Consider the following 24,220-nt stretch of genomic DNA (forward strand, 5'->3'; position numbering starts at 1 on the left):
AGATGCAAGTATTGCCCAATTGGAAGTGTGTATGTGTACGTGCGTGTGTCAACTTTTTCTCGAAGCTCCAAGAAGGAATCGCAAATTGTCATTCTGTTTACTATTTATCATTTCAATTATTGTAATATAAAAGTGGACTGAATGTAAAATAGATTATCATTATATAATTATACATATTAATTTATTAATTTGAGTGTCCATTGTTTTCTGTATGTAAGGGAATAAATGAACCAAATTGAGAAAGTGGTAACCGTAGAGATAGGCCCAGTGGAAAGTGATGCGCATTAGTGAGTTGTGAGCAGGTTACCCAAGTGAGAGGGTATCGAGTGTGTGAGAGGTGTGTATATTCAGTGATCAAATAAACTGTGACCTGGAACTCTAATATCTTTCATTACAACCTATGTTGAGTCTTAAACAGACAGCCCACAGAATGGGAGTGGAGTATGTGGGGATGGAATGGAAGAGAGTGGATTTTATGCCTTTGTTTTTTGTCTACCTCCTTTGTAAAGGGGAAAAAGCCTTTGGTATATGTATGTGGTGTTCTTATAGGTTCTCATTGTCAGATCTGTGACATGTAGGCTGAAGGACAAAGGAGAATCAAAAGTAAAGTGCATCACAGACCTCCTTAATTTTAGTCAATTGAATGATCTAAAGGAAGGGGACCTAATTTGAGGCACCTTTTATAATCTCTACTACATATGGGGGAAACAGAAAAAATCCTAAAGAGGGCTATTCAACTACACAGGCTGGTACCAAATTGTAGTACCCCTTGTCTTATTACAGAATGACCTCCAGGCCTGCAACACCACTTGTGTGGGTTGTGACTAGGGCTTTCAGAGATCACCTAATGCTTTCACCATTGCCACAGGACTTTTGGATGTTAAGAATAAAACTCTTGTTAAATACTGGGAAAGGAGGTCATTAAAGACAGGATATATTATCAGTCTGAGTCATTGCCTTCCCTGATGGAGCAGCTTCCAGGTAGCACATATTTGAGGCTGTGGGTCAGGAGCTGGTCTTCCTCTTCCAGATGTCCTAATTGTGAGTCCCTCCCACCACAAGAAACTGCTACCCTCTAAGTAGGGAGATGAGGTGAAGAGAGTTGCAGGATCTCAAAACTGGATTTATGACAGGTGCAGAATACCTGCAGAAGTTAACCTTTACTTTCCTGCACATCAAAAGGATTAAACCGATCTTGATTGCCCCTTTGGCTATTGTTCATGGCTTTTAAACCAAACACTTCTTTTTTCAGCTGAAGTAAATTCCCTAAATAAATTATATCATACCATTCCCTCAGTACACCAACATTCTCCAAAGCTTCAAGAGACTACAAGATTAGCTCTTCAGATGCAGCTAATGAGGGGTTTCAAATGGAATTGCACTTTGGAATAAACAGATAACTATCAAAGATAAGCATAACATGCTAACAAGCGTGTATTAAGCATAACTATACAGTATGAGAACTGTATCATATTCAATCACCTGTGGAAAAAAAAATGACAACAGTGTACAAAAGGTTAACCTAAAGTCTGCCATTGTGAATCATGGTGTGAACATACATCCTCAGTTTGATTAATAATCCTTGTGCAAACAGTATCATAACCTTAGCTAACTAGGATCAAATTTGCATAATAAATACAGCAGAAAAACATTTAATCCATCTTTCCAATGTCTTAGAATACATCTATACCTTTTAATCCTGCTTGTTCTTTACAAGTTCATACAAAAATACTTTGTACCATATATCATTGAGTAATAGTCAAATCTTTTACTTTTTTAAATCTGAATTTAGGTTGTCAACTCATATGTCCTATTTTCAAAGGGATGAAAGCCATGATTGGAATGAGTCAAAAATAAACAGTTAAGTGCCAGATTCCTATAAATATAATGAAGAAAAAAAATCATAGATTATTGGTCTAAAAACAAGTCTCCATTGTGCTTAAAGTACAATGTTTCAGCTAGGATTTTGGGTTGAGCTGACTCCAGGCCCCTATAACTCAAACCTCCTGCACTCACAGCTATGCAGGCTTGTTTTCTAACCAGATTTACTGTATCAATAACCTGTTTCTTCATATCAACCTCACCAAATATACAGCCTATTTCTGCAGTTTATCCATAAATAACTGATACTTGAAACTATTCTTGTTAATGAGTCATTGTATACTGGTAAACAAATGTCATTTTCCATCACCAACACCATCTATTAGTACACACTATTCATGAAAAAAGGCAGTAAAAACAAAAGAAGATATATGGTACTAATGATATTTTATTTCACATGGAACACACACACAAAATATATAATATAAAAGATTGCTCACTCAAAGATGGAAAGGTACTGTAAGACTGGAAAAATGCCAATATTGTGCCAATATATAAAGGGGGAGATAAGGAAAACCCAACAAACTATAGACTGGTCTCCCTTACAAGTACCATAGTTAAAATATGTGAAAAAGTTATCAAAAGAAGATGGACCAAATATCTGGAAGAAAACAATATACTGAATCCAAAACAATTTGGTTTTAGACAAGGGAGATCATGTGCAACAAACTTGATTTGTTTTTATTGAAGGTTAAAATAGATATAATGCGAGAAAGGGATAGATGGGCAGATTGTGCTTTCCTGGACTTACAAAAGGCATTTGATAAAGAAGGCAGTGAGAGGAAGGTGGGCAGAGTATTTTAGGGAGTTGCTAAATATGAAGGAGGATAGGGAGAAAAAGGTGGTTGCAGTGGGAAGCGCAAAGAAAATGAGGGTGACGAGTGAGGAAAATGGAGGAGAAATAGGGAAGGATGAAGTGAAAGCAGCTGTTAAAATGATGAGAGCAGGTAAAGCACCTGGGTTAGATGGATGCCATGCAGATTGTCTGAAGAAAGGATGTGCAGTTATGATGGACTGGCTGGTGAGGTTATTTCATGTTTGTTTAAGAGAGGGTAGAGTGCCGGAGGACTGGAGGAGTGCCTGTATAGTTCCGCTTTACAAAGGAAAGGAGGACAAGTGTGAGTGTAGTAGTTACAGAGGGATGAGCTTGTTGAGTGTAGTTGGGAAGGCTTAAGGGTCTTGATTGAGAGGTTTAGGAGAGGAACAGAGGGAGTAATTGGTGAGGAACAGTGTGGTTTTAGGACAGGTAGGGGATGTGTAGATCAGATTTTTGTGGTGAGACAGATATGTGAGAAAGCTATAGGAAAAGGTAAGGATGTTTTTTGGGCTTTTATGGATCTGGAAAAGGCTTATGACAGGGTATACAGGAAGGCACTGTGGGAGGTACTGCAGATATATTGGATAGGAGGAAAGCTGTTAAGAGCAGTCAAGAGTTTTTATGAGAGCAGTAGAGCTTGCATTAGGATTAGAAATGGAGAGAGTGAATGGTTTGAGGTCAAGGTGGGACTTCGTCAGGGGTGTGTTATGTCACCCTGGCTGTTCAATCTTTACATGGATGGGGTGGTGCGACAGGTGAATGCAAGGGTAGTGGGTCAGGGGTTGGAGATAATTAAAGAATATGGAGAAAAGTGGGAGGTAAGCCAGCTGTTGTTTGCTGACGACACTGCGCTTATAGCAGGATCAGAGGAGGGACTGAGGAAGTTAGTGACAGAGCTTGAGAAGGTGTGTGAAAGAGGGAAGCTGAAGATAAATGTGGGCAAAAGATGATGAGATGTACAAAGGGAAGAGTGACAGTAGGCTGGAAATGAGCATTAAGGGTGAGAAACTGGAGGAAGTGGATAGTTTCTGATACTTGGGTGCAAATGTGACAAGAAAAGGAGGAGTGGGGGTGGAGGTAGAATGTAGATTGAGAGAAGCGAGTAAATGCCTTGGTGGATTAAAAAGTGTGATGAGAAATAGACATTTGGGAATGGATGCTAAGAGGAGGTTATATGAAGGAGTGATTGTGCCAACAGCAATGTATGGGGCAGAAACATGGAACATGAGAGAGGAAGAGAGAAAAAGTTTGAATGTATTTGAGATGAAATGTTTGAGATGTATGATAGGGGTTACTAGGTTAGATAGAGTGAGAAATGAGGAGGTGAGGAGGAGAACAGGGGTGGAAAGGGAGCTGGGAGATAGGGTTGATGAAAGAGTATTAGGATGGTTTTGACACATGGAAAGAATGAGTGAAGAAAGATTAATAAAAGAAGTGTGGAAGGCGGAGGTGGAAGGAGTGAATATGAGGGGGCGTCCTAGGAGGAGATGGATGGATGGGGTGAAAGGGGCTTTACAAAAGAGAGGAATGTCTGTAGAGGAAGGACGGGAGAGGACAGAAGTTAGGGGTGAATGGAGAGGGGTTGTGTATAGATGATGCTGTGATGCATGAGGGGGAGTGGGTGGGAGGTAGGGGGTCAGAAAGTATGTATGAGAAAAAATTTGACGCAGCCCGAAGGGATTTCTCCCTGTCTTCTCCTTTCCTGCATGAGGGGACAGAGAGGGGGTGTCGCCGAATTTATGATGTGGCCTTGCTGTGGATGTGCTGTGTCTTGTGACACTGCTTCTGACCCAGGGCAGTGGACAGGATGCAGGGATGACCGACCCGTCATCCAAGAGGTGCCAAGATAGGAGGGAGGGAGGAGGGTGGAGGGGAGTGGAATATATGGGAAATGAAATGGGTGGGAGTGATTTCTATGCCTTTTTCTTTTTGGCTACCCCCCCATGTAAGGGGGAAAAAGCCTTTGGTATATGTATGTACCACACAAAAAGCTATTAATAAAACTTGAAACAACAGCAAGTGTACAAGGAAAATGATCAAAATGAATGGAAGATTTCTTGCATGGGAGAAAAACTTGACCAGGAAGGAAGAAATGATAATTAAGTGGAGTACCACAAGGTTCAGTATCAGCTCCAATAATGTTTGCTACTTAAATAAATGACATGAAGGTATAGAATGTTATATGAACTTCTTTGCAGATGATGCAAAACTACTAAAGTACAGTACAAGACTGTAAATCGCTACAGAGAGACCTGGACAAAGTCTGGAAATGGAGCCAAAAATGGAAAGTGAACTTCAACATCAAGAAATGTAGTATAATAGTTTGGAAAGTAAAAAAAGAATATCAGGAAAATATAAAATCAGTACAAAAGAAGTAAAGAAAGTTAGCTCTGAAAAGGACCTGGGAGTAATTATCACCAAAGACATGTCCCCAGACAAGCAGATAAACAATATAGTTGGAAAAACCTACAATTTACTCTATGACCAAATTTGGAGTACAGTGACACCATGGACACCCAGTTCAAAAAAGAATATAAGGAAAATAGAATCCAAAGAGTATTGACAAAAATGGCCCAACACTTTCAAAACTGACATTCGAGCAAAGATTGTCTAAACTGGAATTACCAACTCTGGAACAAAGAAGAGAAAGAGGTGACCTATTGGCCTTTTACAGAATCATGAAAGGCATGGAAGTCCTTGACAGAGAAGACTTATTAAAGTGGGACTAAAGGAAAACAAGGGGAAATGAAAAGAAACTCAAAAAGGGTAGTTATAGAAGAGATCTGATAAATATATATATATATATATATATATATATATATATATATATAAATAGTTTTCCACATTGAGTGGTGGATGTCTGGAACATGTTGGATGAACATACAAGAAATTAAGAACAAACTAGATGTTGTGAGATACAAAGATGGGTCACTATGAGCATAGCTCCACTTCCTGTATAATACAACTAGGTAAATACATTATGACAATTGTAACAAACAATGTTCCATGTTTCTGCCCTATACAGTGCTGTTGGCACAATCACCCCTTCGTACAATCTCTTCTATCCATTCCCAAATGTCTATTTCTCATTACACTTTGTAACCTCTTCAATATGAGTCAAATATTTGCATGCACATTGGCTGCCTGATGTATGATGATGCATCACAATACACACATTATAAAATATAAAGTTACAGCTATTATAGTCGTTCTCTTTCACCTAGAATGTTTGTAACCACTGAAAAAGTGATTGTGCCTGTTCACAGAATAAGAGGGTCACTCAGTTACAACTACAAAATAAGTATAATCAGGAAGCTGATGTTGGGATCCTCATATACTCACTCGCACCTCATGACACCTACATAGGTATCATTGTATTCAAGGGATTAATCCCCCAAGGCATTTACTTGCTTCTTTCAATCTACATTCTAACTCCACATCCACTCATCCTTTTCCTGCCATATTCACACCCAAATATCTAAAGCTACCCACTTCCTCCAGTCTCTCTCCCTTAATACTCACTTCCAATTTACTGCCATCCTCTTCCCCTCTACATCTTATCACCTTTAACCCACATTTATCTTCAACTTCCTTCTTTTGCACACCTTACCATGCTCCCTCACTAACTTCCTTAATCCCTCCTTTGATCCTGCTAAAAGCTCAGTGTCGCCAGCAAACAACAACTGGCTTATCTCCCATTTTTCTTCATTTTCTTTAACCATCTCCAATCCCCGGTCCATTACCCTTGCATTTACCTCTCGCACCACCCCATCCATGTATAAATAGAACAGCTACTTAACACTGAATAAACAACATAAAATTGAACACAACAAAAAAATTACATCAGAATCCTCATATTGTTGACTGGTAGATTACTGGTAGTATTTCATTGCTCACATGGAACACACATGTTATGACAATTACTGGTACAATATACATTTTACATTAATCATTAAAAAAATACCTGGTACATTACACACACACACACACGCAGAGTAGGTACGGGATGTTAGTCAAGGAGTTGTGACCTTGCTGTCCTGGTGTGTGAGTGGTCTCAGACCTACCCAGAGATTGGCAAATAATGAGCTCTGAGCTCACTGCCGTAGGGTGGTGTCTGGCTGTCTTGACAGAGACTGCAGCAGATCCGAGGTGAATAGACACACACACACACACACACACACACACACACACAAAAAAAAATCACATCAGTCCTCAAATTGTCAACTTTGATACAAAGATATTCGCATACAGCACCTAGGTTATAATTTTTCATTCAACAAAACAGCTGACAAATGTAATATGCTATAATATGAAGCTGTATATATGGCAAGCCAGTTTGTAAAAAAGTAAGGGTGACTATGGTTTAACAGTGGGATTACTGCACCACTGCAGTTCCATTATGGGAGGTCTGAAAAACTTTGGCCAACTTTTACACAATGTGTGTGAAAAATTCCAGATTTCTTGGCCACAAACAAGGGGCCAACTATTACTCAAGGATATATGGTAGGTATTGAAGCTTATTTTGTGGGGTGGGAAAATGCTGAGGCATTATTTCCATACAGAAAATTAGACAAATCTACCACATTATTCCAGGAGACAATTTGCAACTTCACAAGATAATCAGTGAGTGTGTTTCCATGTGTCCCTTTAAAGCATCAAAGCAGGAGAAACCAGCAGCACAAGCAGAACACTTGTGTGTCTTTTCTCCTGTGTGGATCCTGAAACGCATGTGTAGACTGCCTGCTTCCAAGAGAGAAAGCAGCACCACATTGCTCACATTTATGTGGCCTCTCACCTGTGTGCTTCTGGATGTGTCTGGTCAAGTTACTTTGCATCAGAGAAAGCAGCACCACAAAGCCTACACTAGTGTGGTTTTTCACTTGCATGAGTTCGGATGTGTAACCTCAAATGTCCTGACTGTTTGAAAGAAGCAATGCACAAGGAACACTTGTAGGGCTCCTCCCCTGTATGAATACGTATGTGTTCCTTGAGGTCGGTCCCCAGGTCGGGAAAAGGCTGCGTGACAGACTTGCATTTGTGGGGTTTGTATGGTCCCTCACTCGTGTGTATTCGAACATGGTCATTCAGATCACTAATCTGGGAGGACGCAGCATCACAGTACTATATGCACTTATGGTTTCTTTCCCTTGTGTACCCTGATATGCCTGCGTAGCTTGTTTGCTTCTATGAAAGCAGCACCACACTCCTCACATTTGTATGGCTTCTCGCCTGTGTGTCCCCGTATGTGCCTCTTCAAGTTGCTTGTATTTGAGAAAACAACCTCACAAAGACCACACTTATGTATTTTCTTACCTGTATGAATTTGCATGTGTGTCTTCAAGTGAGCTGATCTTGAGAAAGTAGAATCACATTGCTCACATTGATATGACTTCTCACTTTTGTGTCTCTGTATGTGACTCCTCAAGTTGCCTGTATTTGAGAAAGCAGCCCCACAAAGCCCACACTTGTGTGGTTTCTGACCTGTGTGAGTTTGTATGTGTGACTTCAAGTGAGTTGATTGCAAGAAAGTAGAATCACATTGCTCACATTTATAGGGCCTCTCGCCTGTGTGCGTCTTCCGTATATGGTATTGCAAACTACCGTTTTGAGCGAAAGCAGCACCACAAAAGCTGCACTTGTGCGGTCTCTCACCTGTATGAGTATGCATGTGTGTCTTCAAGGCAGCTAATTGTGTGAAAGTAGAATCACACTGCTCACATTTATGTGGCCGCTCACCTGTGTGCTTCCGTATGTGGTATAGCAAGCCAGTTCTCTGAGAGAAAGTAGCACCACATAAGCTGCACTTGTGCGGTCTCTCGCCTGTATGAGTTTGCATGTGTGACTTCAACTGTCCTGATGTTCTAAAAAGAGCGATGCACAAGGAACACTTGTAAGGCTTCTCCCCTGTATGAATGCGCGTGTGCACCTTGAGGTGTCCAGTATGGGAAAAGGCTGCGTGACAGAATGTGCATTTGTGGGGTTTGTCTTCTGTGTGTGTCTGATTAACGTGGTCTTGGAGATCTCCTTTTTGATAAAAGGCCATATTACACTGAGAACAATTATATTGCATTTCCTTTTCTTTACAGTAATGGTCATCCATCACAGCAGTGCTGTCTGAAACAGTTAAGTTAAAAGACTGATCTCTTTGGGAAGTTTTCTGAACACAGACCTTACCATGGCACTCAAACTCATCTATTGTAGCAAATGTCAAATGGCAAATATCACAAAATAATATTTTTTCCTCTGTGAAGGTCATTTCAGTGTTCTCTTGAGTGGGACCGTCTTGCTGAGAAGCAGAATCGTCTTTGCAGGTATCGGACTGAAATTGTTCTAATTTGATATGACCCTTGGGAGGAGCATCTGACATGTGGGTCTGCTTTGGAAAGCTCTTATCATCTCCTCTCCACTGATTCAGGTCATCATTCACTAACTTGGACATTGTACCATCCATTTTGTCAGTCTGAAAGGAAGAGATGAAAGTCAAGACATGTAATGGCTTGCATTATACACTAAATGTCTATATCTTATGTATTCATATTCATGACAACCTTGGGCCTACTGCCAAACAATAGTGTGAGTACAAACACAACTTGACTGTATCAAAAGCTCTTGATAAAGTACCACAAAGTTCACTTGTGTGAAAATTAGAACATGGAGGGAAAGGCAAACTACACAAATAGATGAAAACAGTTTTGAAGGGAAGATACATTAGGACAGCAGTAAAGAATAAGTTCTCAAGATACGAACAAAGACTATCCAAATTGAAATTACCAACACTGGTGCAGAGAAGAGAAAGAGGAGATCTACTGACTATAGAATCATGAAAGGAATGGAAATCCTTGATAGGATTGATTTAATAAAATGGGACAATGGAAAAACAAAAGGACAAGAAAAGAAACTCAAAAAGTATAACTATAGAAGAGATCTGAAAAAAAAAAGCTTCCCACACAGAGTGATACCTGGAATAATTTAGATAAAGAAACAGTGTGTGCAAACACTATTCAAGATTTTAAGAAAAAACTTGATGCTGAAATATACAAAGATGGGTCACCATGAGCATAGCTCCCTTCCCGTATAATACAACTAGGTAAATACATATATGTTCTTACACAACTGTGACCATACCAATGTCAATTAGTTTGTAAGCCCTAGGTTGATATCCTCTTTCTCTGATTGACTGACTTTTTCTATGTCTCTGTTTCTCTTCCTCTCTCTGGTTTGACCGACTAAATACACTCACAGCTATATGTTCTTCTAATCTTTCAACTTCCTGGCTTTGTACATTCTATTTTATCACCAAAATCTTTATCATAATATGAACTATGATATCTTATTTCTGATTTGTTTTTCTGACCTTTGATATAATTTAAACTTCTTTCTATACAACTTCTGATTTCTGCATCTCCCTTGTTTTTCATCAATGTCTTATTCCATTCTTCTGAGTGACAAGTTAAAAAAGCCATCAGTCCTGATATGACTTGTTTTCTCACACATTTGTTATCTTCTGGGACCTGTATTTCTATGTGTATGATTAATCTAATTTCCCACACAATGCAACACAATTCACTACAATGCAATACAAAAATAGTAATATTATCTAAGAATAAGTTATTTTCAAGGGAATAGACTGTAGTTGTCAGTAAATCTGTAGTTATTGGTAAATAGTATGACCAAATATGCATTAATTCCTGGAATAACTTTTGGGAAGTTATAAGAGAGGATGTCCCCTACACGAGCAAGGTTTGACAATTGGAGAGTAACCCATAAACTGTGACATACATCATATAATAAACAGTGTGTAATTGTGGCATCATATAATGTGAAGGATTTTCTTAAACTTGGCAGTCTATATTTTGCTCTCATTTGTCTTAAAATAAAGGTTGGCAACTCTGGGTGAGCAAATCCATGCATTACACCTAACCACCCATGCATCCTTTGTTTTCCTCTGACATCATGGAAGGGGCAGGTCAGTCACTTCTGCATGTCCCACAACTCTCTACTTTTCGTGGTGTAAAATGTAAGATAAGTTAATAAAAAATATTCATGTGAAAAAGAAAGAAACAGTGGGCAACTGAAGTAGCAGTGGTGAAGAACAAAGTGGGAAAAAGTAGTAGAAATGTTCCCTGTCACTCATCCATGCATGACCACCACCAAAGTGATAAAATGTGCAAATTCACTTCACCACCATGCCTAAACTAAGGCAAATAATTAACCAATATTTGGTTTTCCTATGTTTTTTCATGTAATCTTTCATTTTATAACAAAACTTTCTTTTGAGATTTTTTTTTAACTCAATATGACTGATGAAACTCTTTTGTGCAGTTATCAGGTTAAGTAGTAGGACCCCATAGGTATACTGTGACTACTTTCCTATATATATAAATATTTAAGCAATAATTTTCTTGGGAACTATGGTCAACAGTCTTTCCCTAACTGCAATGCCATGAACTGTCAATCGATGACAGAATCAGTCCGAAAGAAATGATAGCTAATTATATCAGGCTTTTGTATGTTCATAGATGATATTCTAGATATATAAAAAAATATATACAGCAATATTTTATCTACTGTAATAAATGAAAGTCATAGAATTCCATAATAATGACAACATAGATATTTAACATAGAACTTGCATGGTCCAATAGCTCCTAACTTAACTTAACCTAGTATAACCATTCCATAAGAAGAAACAGATCAGTAAAATTTTAGAAGTGCACACCTATGTGACACAGCAATAGAAAATTAAATAAGAATTTTGTAAATTATAATACATCAACATAGTGTTATTCTTGGAAGAAATCAATAACAGAAAAAGTTGCTAGAAGCTATATACAAACGAATGTAGCTATTTCAACTGCTTGAGACTCCCATTTGTTTGATAGATGCAGAGATTGAAGAAATTAAAGTATGATCAATTCATCTATTCTAACCTAACCTACCTACCTAACCTGCACTTAGTAATGCTGTCCATGTAATTTTAGAGGTCATCAGGGTCATCAATTTTGGCCTCTGAATCTATCAAAACAAAGTTGGCATCTACAGGACTCAATGTGGCTTCATTAGTTTCTGCATAGCCTTTGGCAATCTTTTCCACTAAGAAAAATATTCATTACACTGAGTGACTGACATATTCTAATTAACAAAATATTTAATTTTCTAATGCTACATTGTGTAGGTGTTGATTTCTAAAATAATACCAACAGAACTTCAATAGCAAAAGAAAAAGAAAATAGATAAATAAAATAAAAAGAAAAGAAAAATGGAAAATGTTTGCATGATGCTGGAATAGAACCATTGAATCATTATAGCACTTATATGTACTAATGATATCAGCATAATCCATAGGAGTGTTGGTCACTTCGAAGCCTCTATGGAAGAGATAATTCGGTAATTTGTGGCGATTACTGAGGCCAGACATGTGTGGTCCTGCAGAAAATCACAGCAATATCTGAACAATCCTTACGACTATGGTCTGAGGTGGATTTTAAAAAATTATATATTTTTCTGCCATAGGCGAATTTACAGTGAGAGTATATCATACAATTGGTGTTTCTGTCGATAGTGCTCAATTCAAAATTATTACTTACTTCGAAAGATGGTGCACAAATAAAGACGAATAGTATCGTTGTTTATACGTATTCCACGTTTGTTTACATGGCAATGTTGATCTTCACTGCAAAATAAATGCAAGGAAAAATTGTTGTTTAGTGACAACACTTGAGGCAAAGAACATATTCTCGTGAAATGAAAAAATTATCGTATTCCTAAAGCATGTTTTGATTCTTGAAAAATTGAATCCTATGTTTATTACTACACTTTTCTCATATTCACACGACCAAGATAACCAGATTTTCCAAGATAAGAATATGCTAGACTTCAGTCGAAATTATACTCGATTGGCAAAAATAATACTAAATCTTAAGGTTCTAGATGTTATTATGCTGAGCTATTAATTCTCCAACCTCCGATCAATCGGCAGTACCGCCCACCTCCAGAACGTTTGCCGCCGTGAAATCAGTATGATGTTGTGGTTAGGTTCGGAAATGAAATTAAGGCACACAAGATGTAATGTATAATTGTATATTAGGCTCGAAGAAAATGGACAAGGGGTCGTAGAGGGAAGTTCCGGAATGAGGGTCTCTTTAAGTGTCGTGGGCTGAGTGCGAAGGGCCACTTAAAGTTTGGCGACTTGCTGCACGAGGCGATTTGCTGGAGAACTGACTGACTCGGCAAGGCGCCATCCTTTTAAAGGAGGCTGGCGGTTCAGTGAGGTCCCGGGAAAGCTTTCCCGAGTTTCTGATTGGTTGCTGGCTGGGGTTGGTCGAGACGTCTTGCTAACTTCGGCGAGTATATAGGCCTAGCTCGAGTTGTGTGACGGCCAGAGAAAGTACAATTCTTTTAGAGAGCGCACCTACGCTGGAACGTCTTATCACCACACCACCGGGTACGCTTTTTGTGCCGTCATTCACCCTAGTCACTAGCTCTGTTTGACGTGCCAAATCATATCAAACTGAACGAAAGTAATATTACCCGAGCCAATTCGCCCTTCTCGTGGAATCTCGCTCTGGCAGGATTATGTTCCCGGATAGCTCTCCCGTACGATCGGCATAGCCCGTGGGGTCTTAACACTTGCCTTTATGACAGGAGAGGGGGAAACACGTCGTCAAGCATTGCCCGGTCTCGCGCCTTCTGCCAAGCCCCACCACCGTCAATGTGCCCTTCGGCTTGAAGACTCCTCTTCTGATGAGGAGGCAAATGTCTCCACTGTTAAAAAGTCGCAATCCATCTTGTCTTCTGACCGGGGAGGACAAAATGAGGATGTAATGGAACTCGACAGGGAAGACAGTCGCCCTGTTAGATAGTCATTAAAGGTTGCTACAGTGGAACATAAACGGGTTCCGCAGTGACAGCTCGTGTCTCCTTGCGCTTGCGCAAGAGTATGATTACAATATCACACTTCTCCAAGAGACATTGGTGAGGGATGAGGTGCCATTTCCGGGATATCGCGTCTTTTCCCTTCCTCGCATACACACTACTAGTTGGGGGTGGGTGCATAGTCCTCGTCAAATCACCCATCCCCTGTAGCGAAATATTGAACCCTGTGTCATATGGGGATGTTGTAGAAGTTCTTGCGGTTCGAATCCATCGGACCCATGAAACGTACACCATCTAAAACATATACAGGGGCCATAATGCGGTGCTGAACCTTGGAGAAGTGTGTGCTCTTGCTGCGGACAGGCTCCTTACCATAGGAGGGGACCTCAATGCCCACCATCCTTTATTGATGTCGCCCCAATGGCCCAATGTCGCTGGACACCACTTAAATTACTTATTAGATTAATACCCTGAAATTACTTTGTTGAATGATGGTAATCCGGCACACGTACAAGGTGGACGACTTGATCTGACCTTGGCGACGGCAACTCTGCTCCCTAGGGTAACATGGGAGGTGCATCATGGTGTCACCAGTCATCACTTAGGTGTCTCTGTGCACATACGGGATGCACCACCCAAACCGGCTGTATTACTTTTTCCCAGATGGAAGATTGCTCTGGCAAACTGGCCGGCCTTTGAGAGATCTATTGAAGAATGGGCAGCTTCATACGTTCCACCACAGGACGTGGAAACGTTAGAAGCTGGCTACCAGCAGAGCCATTCCAAAGTCTGGCCAGTCCACCAGGGAACATAAAAACAGTTGGTATTATACCCCTGAGGCGAAAGAAGCCAACCATCGGGTCAATATGCTTAGGCGTCTTTTCCGTCGGCGCCGGACTCCGAGCAATTTGGCCAACTTGCGCGCTGCAGTTCGTGACGCACATGCCACGGCTACAGATGCCAGAAGAGCGCATTTTTTTTAGAATGGTGTGAGAGCTTTAATGCTCACACCTCCCTAGCAGAGCTGTGGTTGAAGCTTTGTAGAGCAGCTGGCAGGACTCAACCGCGACGCACTCATCATGCCCCTGATTCCGAGGCGCAGCGGATGGTACAGAAGTTTGCTTCTCCCTCCGGCAGCACCTCACTCCCGCAGTTGTTCAAAACACACTACAAGGCCTACAGGGAGTGAGGCCCCACTCTGTTCAATGTGTTCATCTCCAATATTCTGGAACTACCAGTCCCCAATGGGTGCAAGGTTGTCTCTTATCCAGACGACCTTGCGCTCATAATTACTGGGAGGCGACGGCGTTTCAGCAGGGCCCAGCGCTGCTTAAGCACTGTAACGACTGAATGTTGCAGGTTAGGGTTAAAGGTATCCCCTTCAAAAACGAAGGCCATGGCGTAAGGACTCTGGAATGAGGGGGAACACCTCACCATCCAGGGCCTTAGGCTGGACTAGGTCCACCACTTTCATTACCTGGGGGCCTAGATTGATGAGAGGCTCACCTTTGAGAGGGAACTATCCTATCTCAAGGAGAGGCCGAAGGCAAGAACCAAAGTCACGAGAGCAATGACGGGGAGGGCACTTGGTGCCACTTACCAGGCTCTTCGCACGTTCTACGTGTAAGCAGTCCACAGTTTGGACTACGCTGTCCCAGCTCTCATAACTGGCGAATGCCACGCTTGAAGATCTAGAGCCTTGCCAAAATATCGTAGCAAGGATTATCTTAGAAGCTCAACCTTGGACCAAGACTGTTAACCTCCAAATGGAGGCTTCATTGTCCTCATTAACATCATGGGTCAGAAGGCTGGAGGTTGACTTTCTTGCCAAGATAGTCCAGAGCCCCATAACTGAACTGAGTCAGAGCCTTGTGATAACTCTGGGACGGCTGGATAACCTTATCCACTGCAGTACCTGGCTATCTCAAGCAGCCAGACTCTTGGACTCCTTCAGCCTCACCAGTGGTCTCCTTGAAAAGGGCAGGGACTCTCTTCACCCAGAGTTCAAGTTCCCACCTCCATGGCTGTCGGTAATTGCAACCTTCGTTGTCGTAAAGCATAACAGTAAGAAGAAGTTATGTGACCAGGAAAGAGTGCGTGCGCAGGCCCTACAGGGCATCCGCGCACTGTCGAGACCTGAGACGGCAGGTGTGATGAGATACAGTGGTCAAAGAGCTTAATATATTGGCCGTAGTTGGAACTGGGAGAGGTATTCCGCGTTACCGAAGCTGTCCGGGTCTCCCTCCACCTCCTCCAGTCGCTACGAGAACCGGATAACTGGTCACGACCTTACACGCCCAATTGTACATAATGGATCATATACGTCTTTATCTACAAAGAATATATACCCTAAGGATGGTTAGTAAAACACATTAATTCCTCCTTGCATGAACAGATGAACTATCCATGCACTGTGGACGTTGTCATCTTGGTGGTCGTGTGGATGTTTTTCTAACAATACAAAATCAAAACCAGCCCTGCTGAGTGTGCTGGGGCCTGGCAGATAGAGCCAGGCCCCTTAACATCTGCTAGGTGTTAGGCTTACCATTTCATGCCTTCAGACCTTCATCCGCATGCCTGATGACAAACCCACGAAATAATGTGTCTGGTCTGGTGTGTGGTTGGTGGTGTACATTTCTGTATGTAAAATGTGCATGTAGTAATGCATTCGGACGAACTCACCAGTCGTCCTGATTTCATCACCCACGTTCTGGGCGTTCATCCTCTGAGGATTCCTCGCTCTCGACATGTTCTTCGTCAGTTGAGTTTGGTTTGGATATCCGAATTGGTTTGTACATGTATCTTTGTACCGTACCCACATTAGAACACGAAACTGCATCCTAATCCGATAAATCTTCTTCGTATTGCGTGCCAGCCATGTTGAACAATGTAAACAGCAACTTTTACGTCATCAGTATGCCCTAGCGGTGGAAAATGTAACTGCGACATTCAAAAGTTTATTGTCTAACAGACACTTTAAAGATCATGCTATTTTGAACAAATCAAGACTAAAAATACTAGAAACGTGCATTTTAGTGTTCTAACTTCCTCCAAGCTATATTTTCATACATAAGACGGCAACAAAGAAATCCTAAAACCTTCTCAGTCGACCTTTAATGTGCTGTTTAGCATTTGAGCCACAATTTAGGAGGGTGATGTCATCTGTAATATTATGGGCCTAAGGGGATTTGCCAATTTTGTGGGTTTTATCAGTCCCATAACAATACCCAGGCTTATAGTCTCCGATGATTTCAGGAAACTTAGTATTTTGCTCAAGCTTATTGGCTCTTGCTACTATGCTGTTGTTGTTTTTTCAGTGCATTCGTTGGACTTTTAGTTAGTTTTTCACAACTTTGTTGGGTCACTTAAGGTATTTCCCATGTCAGAGTGAAAAGCTATCCCTCTAATAATTTTGGATATACTTAGAAATTAATTCATCATCCAGCTCTAGTATCTTTAAATTACTATTGTAATAATTAAAATCAATTATAATGAAATCCATAAAAAGACTGTATTCGTCAACAAACACATATAAAAATACTATGTCACTTATATTCCTACTCTCTATCGGAAAGAAGGGATCAAAAACGTTTTCAATGTTTTGATCAGACTCACGTGGTCTGAGAGAGAGAGAAATGCCACGTAGGCACTCCAAGACAGCCAACCCAGGCTATCAATATCTTCGTCAAATTATCCCTTTTAAAAGGTAAGAGTTAAAGTCAGAACCAGTTCTTAAAATAATTTGAGAAGCCCACGTCCGATAGAGGGGAAATGAGACATAAAAGGGGAATGCAAGCTACACGGATGCTGGCAATAACCTGCCTTGTGTTGTTGCTACGTGTTTGGATAACCCTTGACGTTTCTCATAACTGTTATACTCCGTTTTGGAAAGAGTAGAGTGTGCCAACAACCTATTCTCGTTTGCAGTCATTTTTTTATATGAGAGTGTCACGAAATGGCTTCCGTTTAGGGGGTTAGCCTACAACCTACCATAGCCTAACCTAAAATCAATTGTAAACCTTAAGTAGGGTAATTTAAAGATTTCTGAAGAGGCCTACCCTATGTTATATTGCAGGAAGAGACATATTAACCTCATGTTACCTCGCTTTAGTCTTATAAGGATTTCTTCTGCCTCACGAATCTTTCAGATACCCTACTCCATTTTCACATTGATGTGATTTTTTTTTTCTGAGGAAATTGTAATCTTACAGGGAACCAGTCTGGGAAACCAGAGCTAGTCTCGGAACTGGTCTTGGAAACCAGTGAACCGGTCTGGAAGACCGAATGGGACGCAAGTTCTCAATTCCCTCCCTCCCTCGGTTTGGGAAGCTTTTGGAAGAATAAAGGCAGTACAGAAGGTCGAGTTTCCTTTTAACCAAGAATGGCAAGTGGATTAGGGCCCACATACCCATAGGTCCCAGGTCCTACCATACGACTAACCTGCAGCCCAGTACCACTCCTCATCCCTCGGTTTATGACATTGGAAGTCCAGGAGTAGCGGAATAATGATCGCTTACTCCAGAAAGTGTTTGGCAGTCTCTAACATCTAAAGAATTGTTGATATATATACAACAGATTTTTTTTTTTTTTTTTTTTTTTTTTTTTTGTCGCGGTTCGCCGTGACACCCATTTTGTCTATATACTCATCATTGTCATAGGGACGTTGACGACACACTTGTCACCCTTTCTTATCATGATATATTCTCTCTTACGTAGTTCCTTGGTGGCATCGCGAAGGGGTTTGTTTACAATATTACTCGACCTGATTCTTCACCCAACTCGTCAATAACTGTGAAAAACAATGACCAATACCTCCAGGTCCAGTCGATTCCACGATGACATAATTCTCGTACTGTGTCCAACTTCAAGTAAGGATTGAGGAATATTTTTACGTCCACTTACATAATCATCACAAAGGTTTTTTAATTGCTGTTGTAAGTCCACTATCTCTGTTGCACATGTTTTACGACACGGTTATCGACATTGTCCAACTGGATCAATGTGGGCACAGTTGCATAATCCTGCTGAAACCCTATGATTGCGCACCTTACTGATGGATGTCGTTGTCCAACTATTTTATTGTTTCAAGATCCATAAATGTTATTAGTGTGCGCTAATTAGTGTGTTTCAAGATTCATAAATATTATTAGTGTGCGCATCGTTATTCGGAGTTGCAGTGTATACATTCCAAACAACTGGGTGAGAGAGCTTTAACTGATCGCCAGGAACCACTGATATATACACTATGAAAATACTACAACAAATCTGTAGTCTCATCTGGAACATTATCTAATAGACAGGCAACTCGTTCTGGGACATCTTTCACTGGAAGAAACGTGAGGCTGTCCATCATTCCGACATATAACTGAAAATCCACATCATTACGGTAGTGTTCTACAAACCCCACAGACAGAATCCATCGCCATGTAGATTGCGTTAGGTGGAAGAAACATCCTCTCACATTCACATTATTGTCGAATACACTTCTTATCGTATTATCGTGTGCTTTGACATTTTCATCATTAACGTTAGATAAAATCCTGGAGATTATCTACACAGGGTTACAAACTCCTGTCCTCAGCCAATCTCTTCACTTCTGTTTAAGCCTTGTCTACTTTCACTGCTGAATCGTCCGATACATGGTTGTGTTCTCCAGTGTCTCTTGGTTGATTCATCTTTAAGTCTGTCACCACGGACATTTTCGTATGATTTATCTTTTATATTTGGAATCAGATATGTGGCTCGCTGTTGTACTTTTTCCAATGTGGACGACCTAACGATTTATATAGCTTGTTAATGAGAGATGGACTTTATAAGTCAAAAGATCGCGCAATCAGTCCTAGAATCTTATTTGCTTTCTCAGAGGCTGAAATACACTGCTTAGATGATTTGAGATCGTTACTAATAATTACGCCGAGATCCCTCTCACTATCCACTTTTGTTAACGAATTTCTAAATAACTTGTAATCGTACTTATTGTTATTTTTACCTCTGTGTATAACTTTGCATTTACTTGTCTTAAATTCCATTAACCGCTCTTCAGATTATTGCTGTAATTTATCTAAATCTTCTTGAATATCTAATTGGTTGAAGTGATCATTTGCGATTCCGCACAATTTTGCATCATCAGCAAATTTTGAGACAGCGATTTTAGTCCGTGGTCTATATCATTTGTATACACTATGAATAGAAGTCGCCCAAAAAACGGAACCTGAGGAACTCCACTCGTAACATTTTTCCGTCTAGTAGTTTTGCCATTTAAAATAACTCTGTTTTCGATCATTCAACCAATTTCTAGTCCAACTTAACAGGCTACCACTTGTCTGTGTGAAGCTAATTCAGTAAGTAGTCTTTCGTGGGGGACGGTATCAAAAGCTTTTGCAAAGTTTAAATGTATTAAATCTATATTGTTTCTTTGCTCATAAATTGAGATGACTGTGTTGTAGAATTTGAGTAAGTTAGTCACGCAAGAACGTTTCCGTCTGAACCCATGCATGTGGCTATCATTTATCAGTTACCTTCTTATAGGCTTATAAGTACTTATTTGCTTTCTGTCACTTTTTTTTTCTTCTTAATATTGGAAAATGATAGCTAGCTTCCATTCTCTTGGGACATCTCCGGATATGATGGATTTTTTTTTTTTCTCGAATGGAACAATAATCTCATTTTTTGCTTCCTTTAAGATTCTTGGATGCCAACCGTCAGGCCCTGGTGTTTTATCAATTTTGAGTTTCTCTATACACTTTTTTCTTTTTGCCTTTATATTGACCGTAGTAAGTTTACCCAGTTTGGAGTTCACTTTGAGGTGTTTAGTTTACGAATACCGAGCTAAAATTCTTGTTTAAAATATCACACATTACTTCGTTTGAATACTCAAGTTGACCGTCAGCAGATAATAGTGGGCCAATGTGATTCCTAATAACCTATTTATCTCCAATGTAACTGTAGATTTTTTTTTTTTTTTATTCTCCTTGGGTTTATCAGTGATATTCATTTCGTATTGTCGTTTTCGTTTTTATTGCCCTTTTTTTAAATCTCTTTGCATTATGACAGGTACTAAACCCATCCAAGTATAACTTTAGGCCACCTCTTAATATGACTTTTTTACGAGTACATCATACATACAAACTATCACATTTTTTATTTTATCAAATTATTCAATAGACCCATTCATATATTTACTGATACAGGACCAATAGTAAGTTTTACAACCAGTAAAATGCTTAAAAGGTTGAAACCAGGAATGAAGTTATTGGAACTTGATGAAATATAAAAATTGTGAATCAAATTAGTATAGTCGCTATGCCGTAATAATCTGCCGATTGTTGTCGAAGCAAGACGTTCAATCTAGTCCCAGTGCATGCGATAGTCTATTAGGGTTAAGAAGATTTTTATGTCACATTTTTTTTTATTTTATCAAATTATTCTATATAGTACATACACACAAAATTTCACATTTCTTATTTTATCAATATTTATATAGAACTTACATATATGGACTCCTGGACTGCCTGCATGGGTGGAATTCTCGAGATTATTCCAAGTAAACAAGTAAACAATAGTGCCGTAAAGACTGGTGAAAGGGTGGAGGAGAAAGATCGTTGGCCCACGTATGTAAGATCACGCCCTTTGGTGAGGACCTTGAACCACTGAACCAAGAAAGTCACCACGTCACTGCAAAGCTCACGTAAGATCTTGTATATATCATCTCGGGGGGATTCCTGGACAGAAGCTTATAACTAATAGAGGTGAGTCGCCATGTCCATAAGAGAGCATTACAAGGGCGGCGACAGTGGTGATAACACTTACATCTATATTTTCATCTATTTTCAACCACATTAACTTTTCACTTTCAATTTCATGTCATCACGATCGAGACTGACTAGGCGCTCAACGAAGACATGAAAAATTAATGTGGTTGAAAATAGATTAATATCTGCACTGGGGACCATTCAGTGTGTGTGTGTATAACACTTACCCACGCGTACATACTACCATTGCACCATAGCGGGGATGGGTTGAGCATAAAATTCGTGTATATATAACTCGAGCATACAAATATAAGAAACTGTGCTCAACTTATATCTCTCTTGATAACGCAGTGGTTAGTCACTGTTCACTTTGGTATGTCTGAGCTGGGTTCGAGTCCATGGCCTCACTGCGTATCAGTTTCCGCATATGTCTCCGTTGAGCGCATTGTCAGTCTCGCTCGTGATGACATGGAATTAAAAGTAAAAAGTTAATGTGGTTGAAAATAGATGAAAATATAGATGTAAGTGTTATCACCACTGTCGCCGCCCTTGTAATCCTCTCCTATGGACATGGCGACTCACTTCTATTAGTTATAATCTCCTGTCCAGGAATCCCCCCGAGATGATATATACAAGATCTTACGTGAGCTTTGCAGTGACGTGGTGACTTCCTTGGTTCAGTGGTTTAAGGTGCTCACCAAAGGGCGTGATCTTACATACGTGGGCCAACGATCTTTCTCCACCCTTTCACCAGTATTCACGGCATTATTGTTTGGAATAATCTCGAGAATTCCACCCATGCAGGCAGTCCAGGTGTCCATATATGTATGTTCTATATAAATATTGATAAAACAAAAAATGTGAAATTTTGCAATGTACTATATGAAATAATTTCCTGGTGTGTTCCCTAGAACCCATAATCATAGATAAGGGAATCAGGGGTACCAGTATTACCCTATGAACTTGAAGATCTTATCTCGTGCGAGCTATGTCACATTTGAAAGCATCTCTCGCGAGAAAGCTGCATCGCACAAGTCAGACAATCAAGTCTTCTCACCTGTGTTGATTGCCATATGCTGTTAGATGATACTGCTCCTTCAAGCTGTTGGAAAGACATTTTTTGTTCCGGAGTGGGTCATCAAGTGACATTTCAAATCGTCCTTATATCAGAAAGCTTCATCCCACAGGTCACACCGTAAAAGGCTCAATCATGTGTGGATCACCGTGTGACATTTGAGAAAAAAAAGAAAGAAAAAAACTCGGGGAAAATGTTTATGGCGCAGGTTGTTTCACTGACTGCAATGGGTTCTCTCCTGTATGGGTAATGATGTGACGTTTGAAAAGACCCTTACGTAAAAAAAAAAAAAAAAAAAAAAAAAAAAAAAAAAAAAAAAAAAAAAAAAAAAAAAAAAAAAAAAAAAAAAAAAACTTTATTGCACAGGTCACACTGGAATGACTTCTTTTCAGCGTGGGTAGTCATGTGACATTTAAGATCGCTCTTTCGTGTCACACTGGTAAGAGCGACTCTAGTGTGGATCATCAGGGTTCGGGAAAAAAAAAAAAAAAAAAAAATCACCACCGGAAAAAAGCCCCACTTAAGAAATTCCCTGGCGGAAAAAATCCCCACCTTGAAAAAAATCCCCAAATTCTAGAAAAGCCCCAATTTAGGAAAACAAGGTCACAATTTAAGAATAAAACTGTGTTAATTGCTTAAAAGATGAGTTTACTTGACACTATATGATAATAATACAATATACTAAATATTAATAAAACAATCGGAAATTACTTCAATCCAACACAAATAACACATGACAAAAGAAAATCAATAGTATAATTGAGGCTAGCTATGCAGTATAAAGTATAAAAGTATCAAGTATAAAATAACACAGTCAGCACCAGTTTACATGATATTATATGAAAATACTACAATATACTAAATATTATGAATAGCAGATTTTTATTATAGAAAAATACAAAGTCAGCACTAAGTTATGAAATAGTACATTTGAAAGTTAGCACTACTTTAAGTAAATCTAAATCGAATTACAAGCGGATGCAGTGGGCACAGCCTTTAAGAAACGCTTCAATGTCTTTCTGGCCTGCTTGGAAGTCTTTGCAGAGAGTGGGAAGCCTTTTCTGAAGGTCTTTTGTATGTCTCCCTCCCCTGCCCTGGTCTTTTCGTAGAGCCTCGGTCGCGATCCACACGGAAGGATGGTCGGTCGGTCGTGGCCGATCATCCACATGTGTGAAGGCTTGATTCCACGCCTCACAATGCTTGTTCGTACGATGCCCGCCCGCCCGCCCGCCAGACAAGGTTACTTGGTGTACGTTCCAAAGTTCGGGTGGAAAAAGGGGTGGCCTTCGGCGCATACGAAGCGGCGGTCGGTAGCACAGCACATCACCTGGGCGGCGTTCGGCAGGCATCTGGATACGACGATATCCTCCACACACGTAGGTCGCATCGAAATAATCTACCAGACAACTGAGTTGCTCCGGAATAACAGTTCTTAAAAATTCCATCACCTCCGAAACTCTGTCACATGGCAGAAAAGCCAAGGCACCTAACAATAAACAAAATAATCTACTTTCTTCGTCTGTCTTGTACAGTGTCACAAGGCCTAATTCCTGTATCTTCCTCCAGGTGTTCTGCGTTAGGTGAAAAAAACAAAAAAACAATCGTGGCACTGAACGTGATCCCCGAATACAGTCCGGATAGCATTCACTGTCGCGAGTTCGAAATCGGTTGTGATTGTCGTAGGATCAAGGTTGAATCCTAGTGTGGCACACTGTTCAACAATGGCTTGGAACACTTCTTCATATATGCTCTGAGTTTTGCCAGAAAGAGAGGCGTAGACACATGTTAAATTCGACTCGTCTAAAGGGCAACGAATTAAAT

The 24,220-nt window shown here is 40.1% G+C and overlaps 1 protein-coding gene across 1 annotated transcript in view; it reads right to left on the reverse strand.

The window, feature by feature from the left end:
- Positions 1 to 7,828: 7,828 nt before the first annotated feature.
- The window catches only part of LOC143030339 (uncharacterized), a 41,324-nt gene continuing 24,932 nt past the window's right edge, over positions 7,829 to 24,220 (reverse strand). The window contains exons 4-11 of the mRNA XM_076193492.1: positions 24,010 to 24,199; positions 23,372 to 23,857; positions 22,382 to 22,426; positions 18,386 to 18,435; positions 15,174 to 15,271; positions 13,578 to 13,867; positions 10,189 to 10,264; positions 7,829 to 9,158 (exon numbers count right to left, since the gene is read on the reverse strand). Of these exons, the coding sequence (XP_076049607.1) occupies positions 7,830 to 9,158; positions 10,189 to 10,264; positions 13,578 to 13,867; positions 15,174 to 15,271; positions 18,386 to 18,435; positions 22,382 to 22,426; positions 23,372 to 23,857; positions 24,010 to 24,199 (2,564 nt within the window). The 3' untranslated portion in view covers position 7,829. The remainder of the gene's footprint in view (positions 9,159 to 10,188; positions 10,265 to 13,577; positions 13,868 to 15,173; positions 15,272 to 18,385; positions 18,436 to 22,381; positions 22,427 to 23,371; positions 23,858 to 24,009; positions 24,200 to 24,220) is intronic.

Source organism: Oratosquilla oratoria, chromosome 12 (assembly GCF_046742065.1).
Source record: "Oratosquilla oratoria isolate Oo_2021 chromosome 12, ASM4674206v1, whole genome shotgun sequence".
NCBI classification, from domain to species: domain Eukaryota; kingdom Metazoa; phylum Arthropoda; class Malacostraca; order Stomatopoda; family Squillidae; genus Oratosquilla; species Oratosquilla oratoria.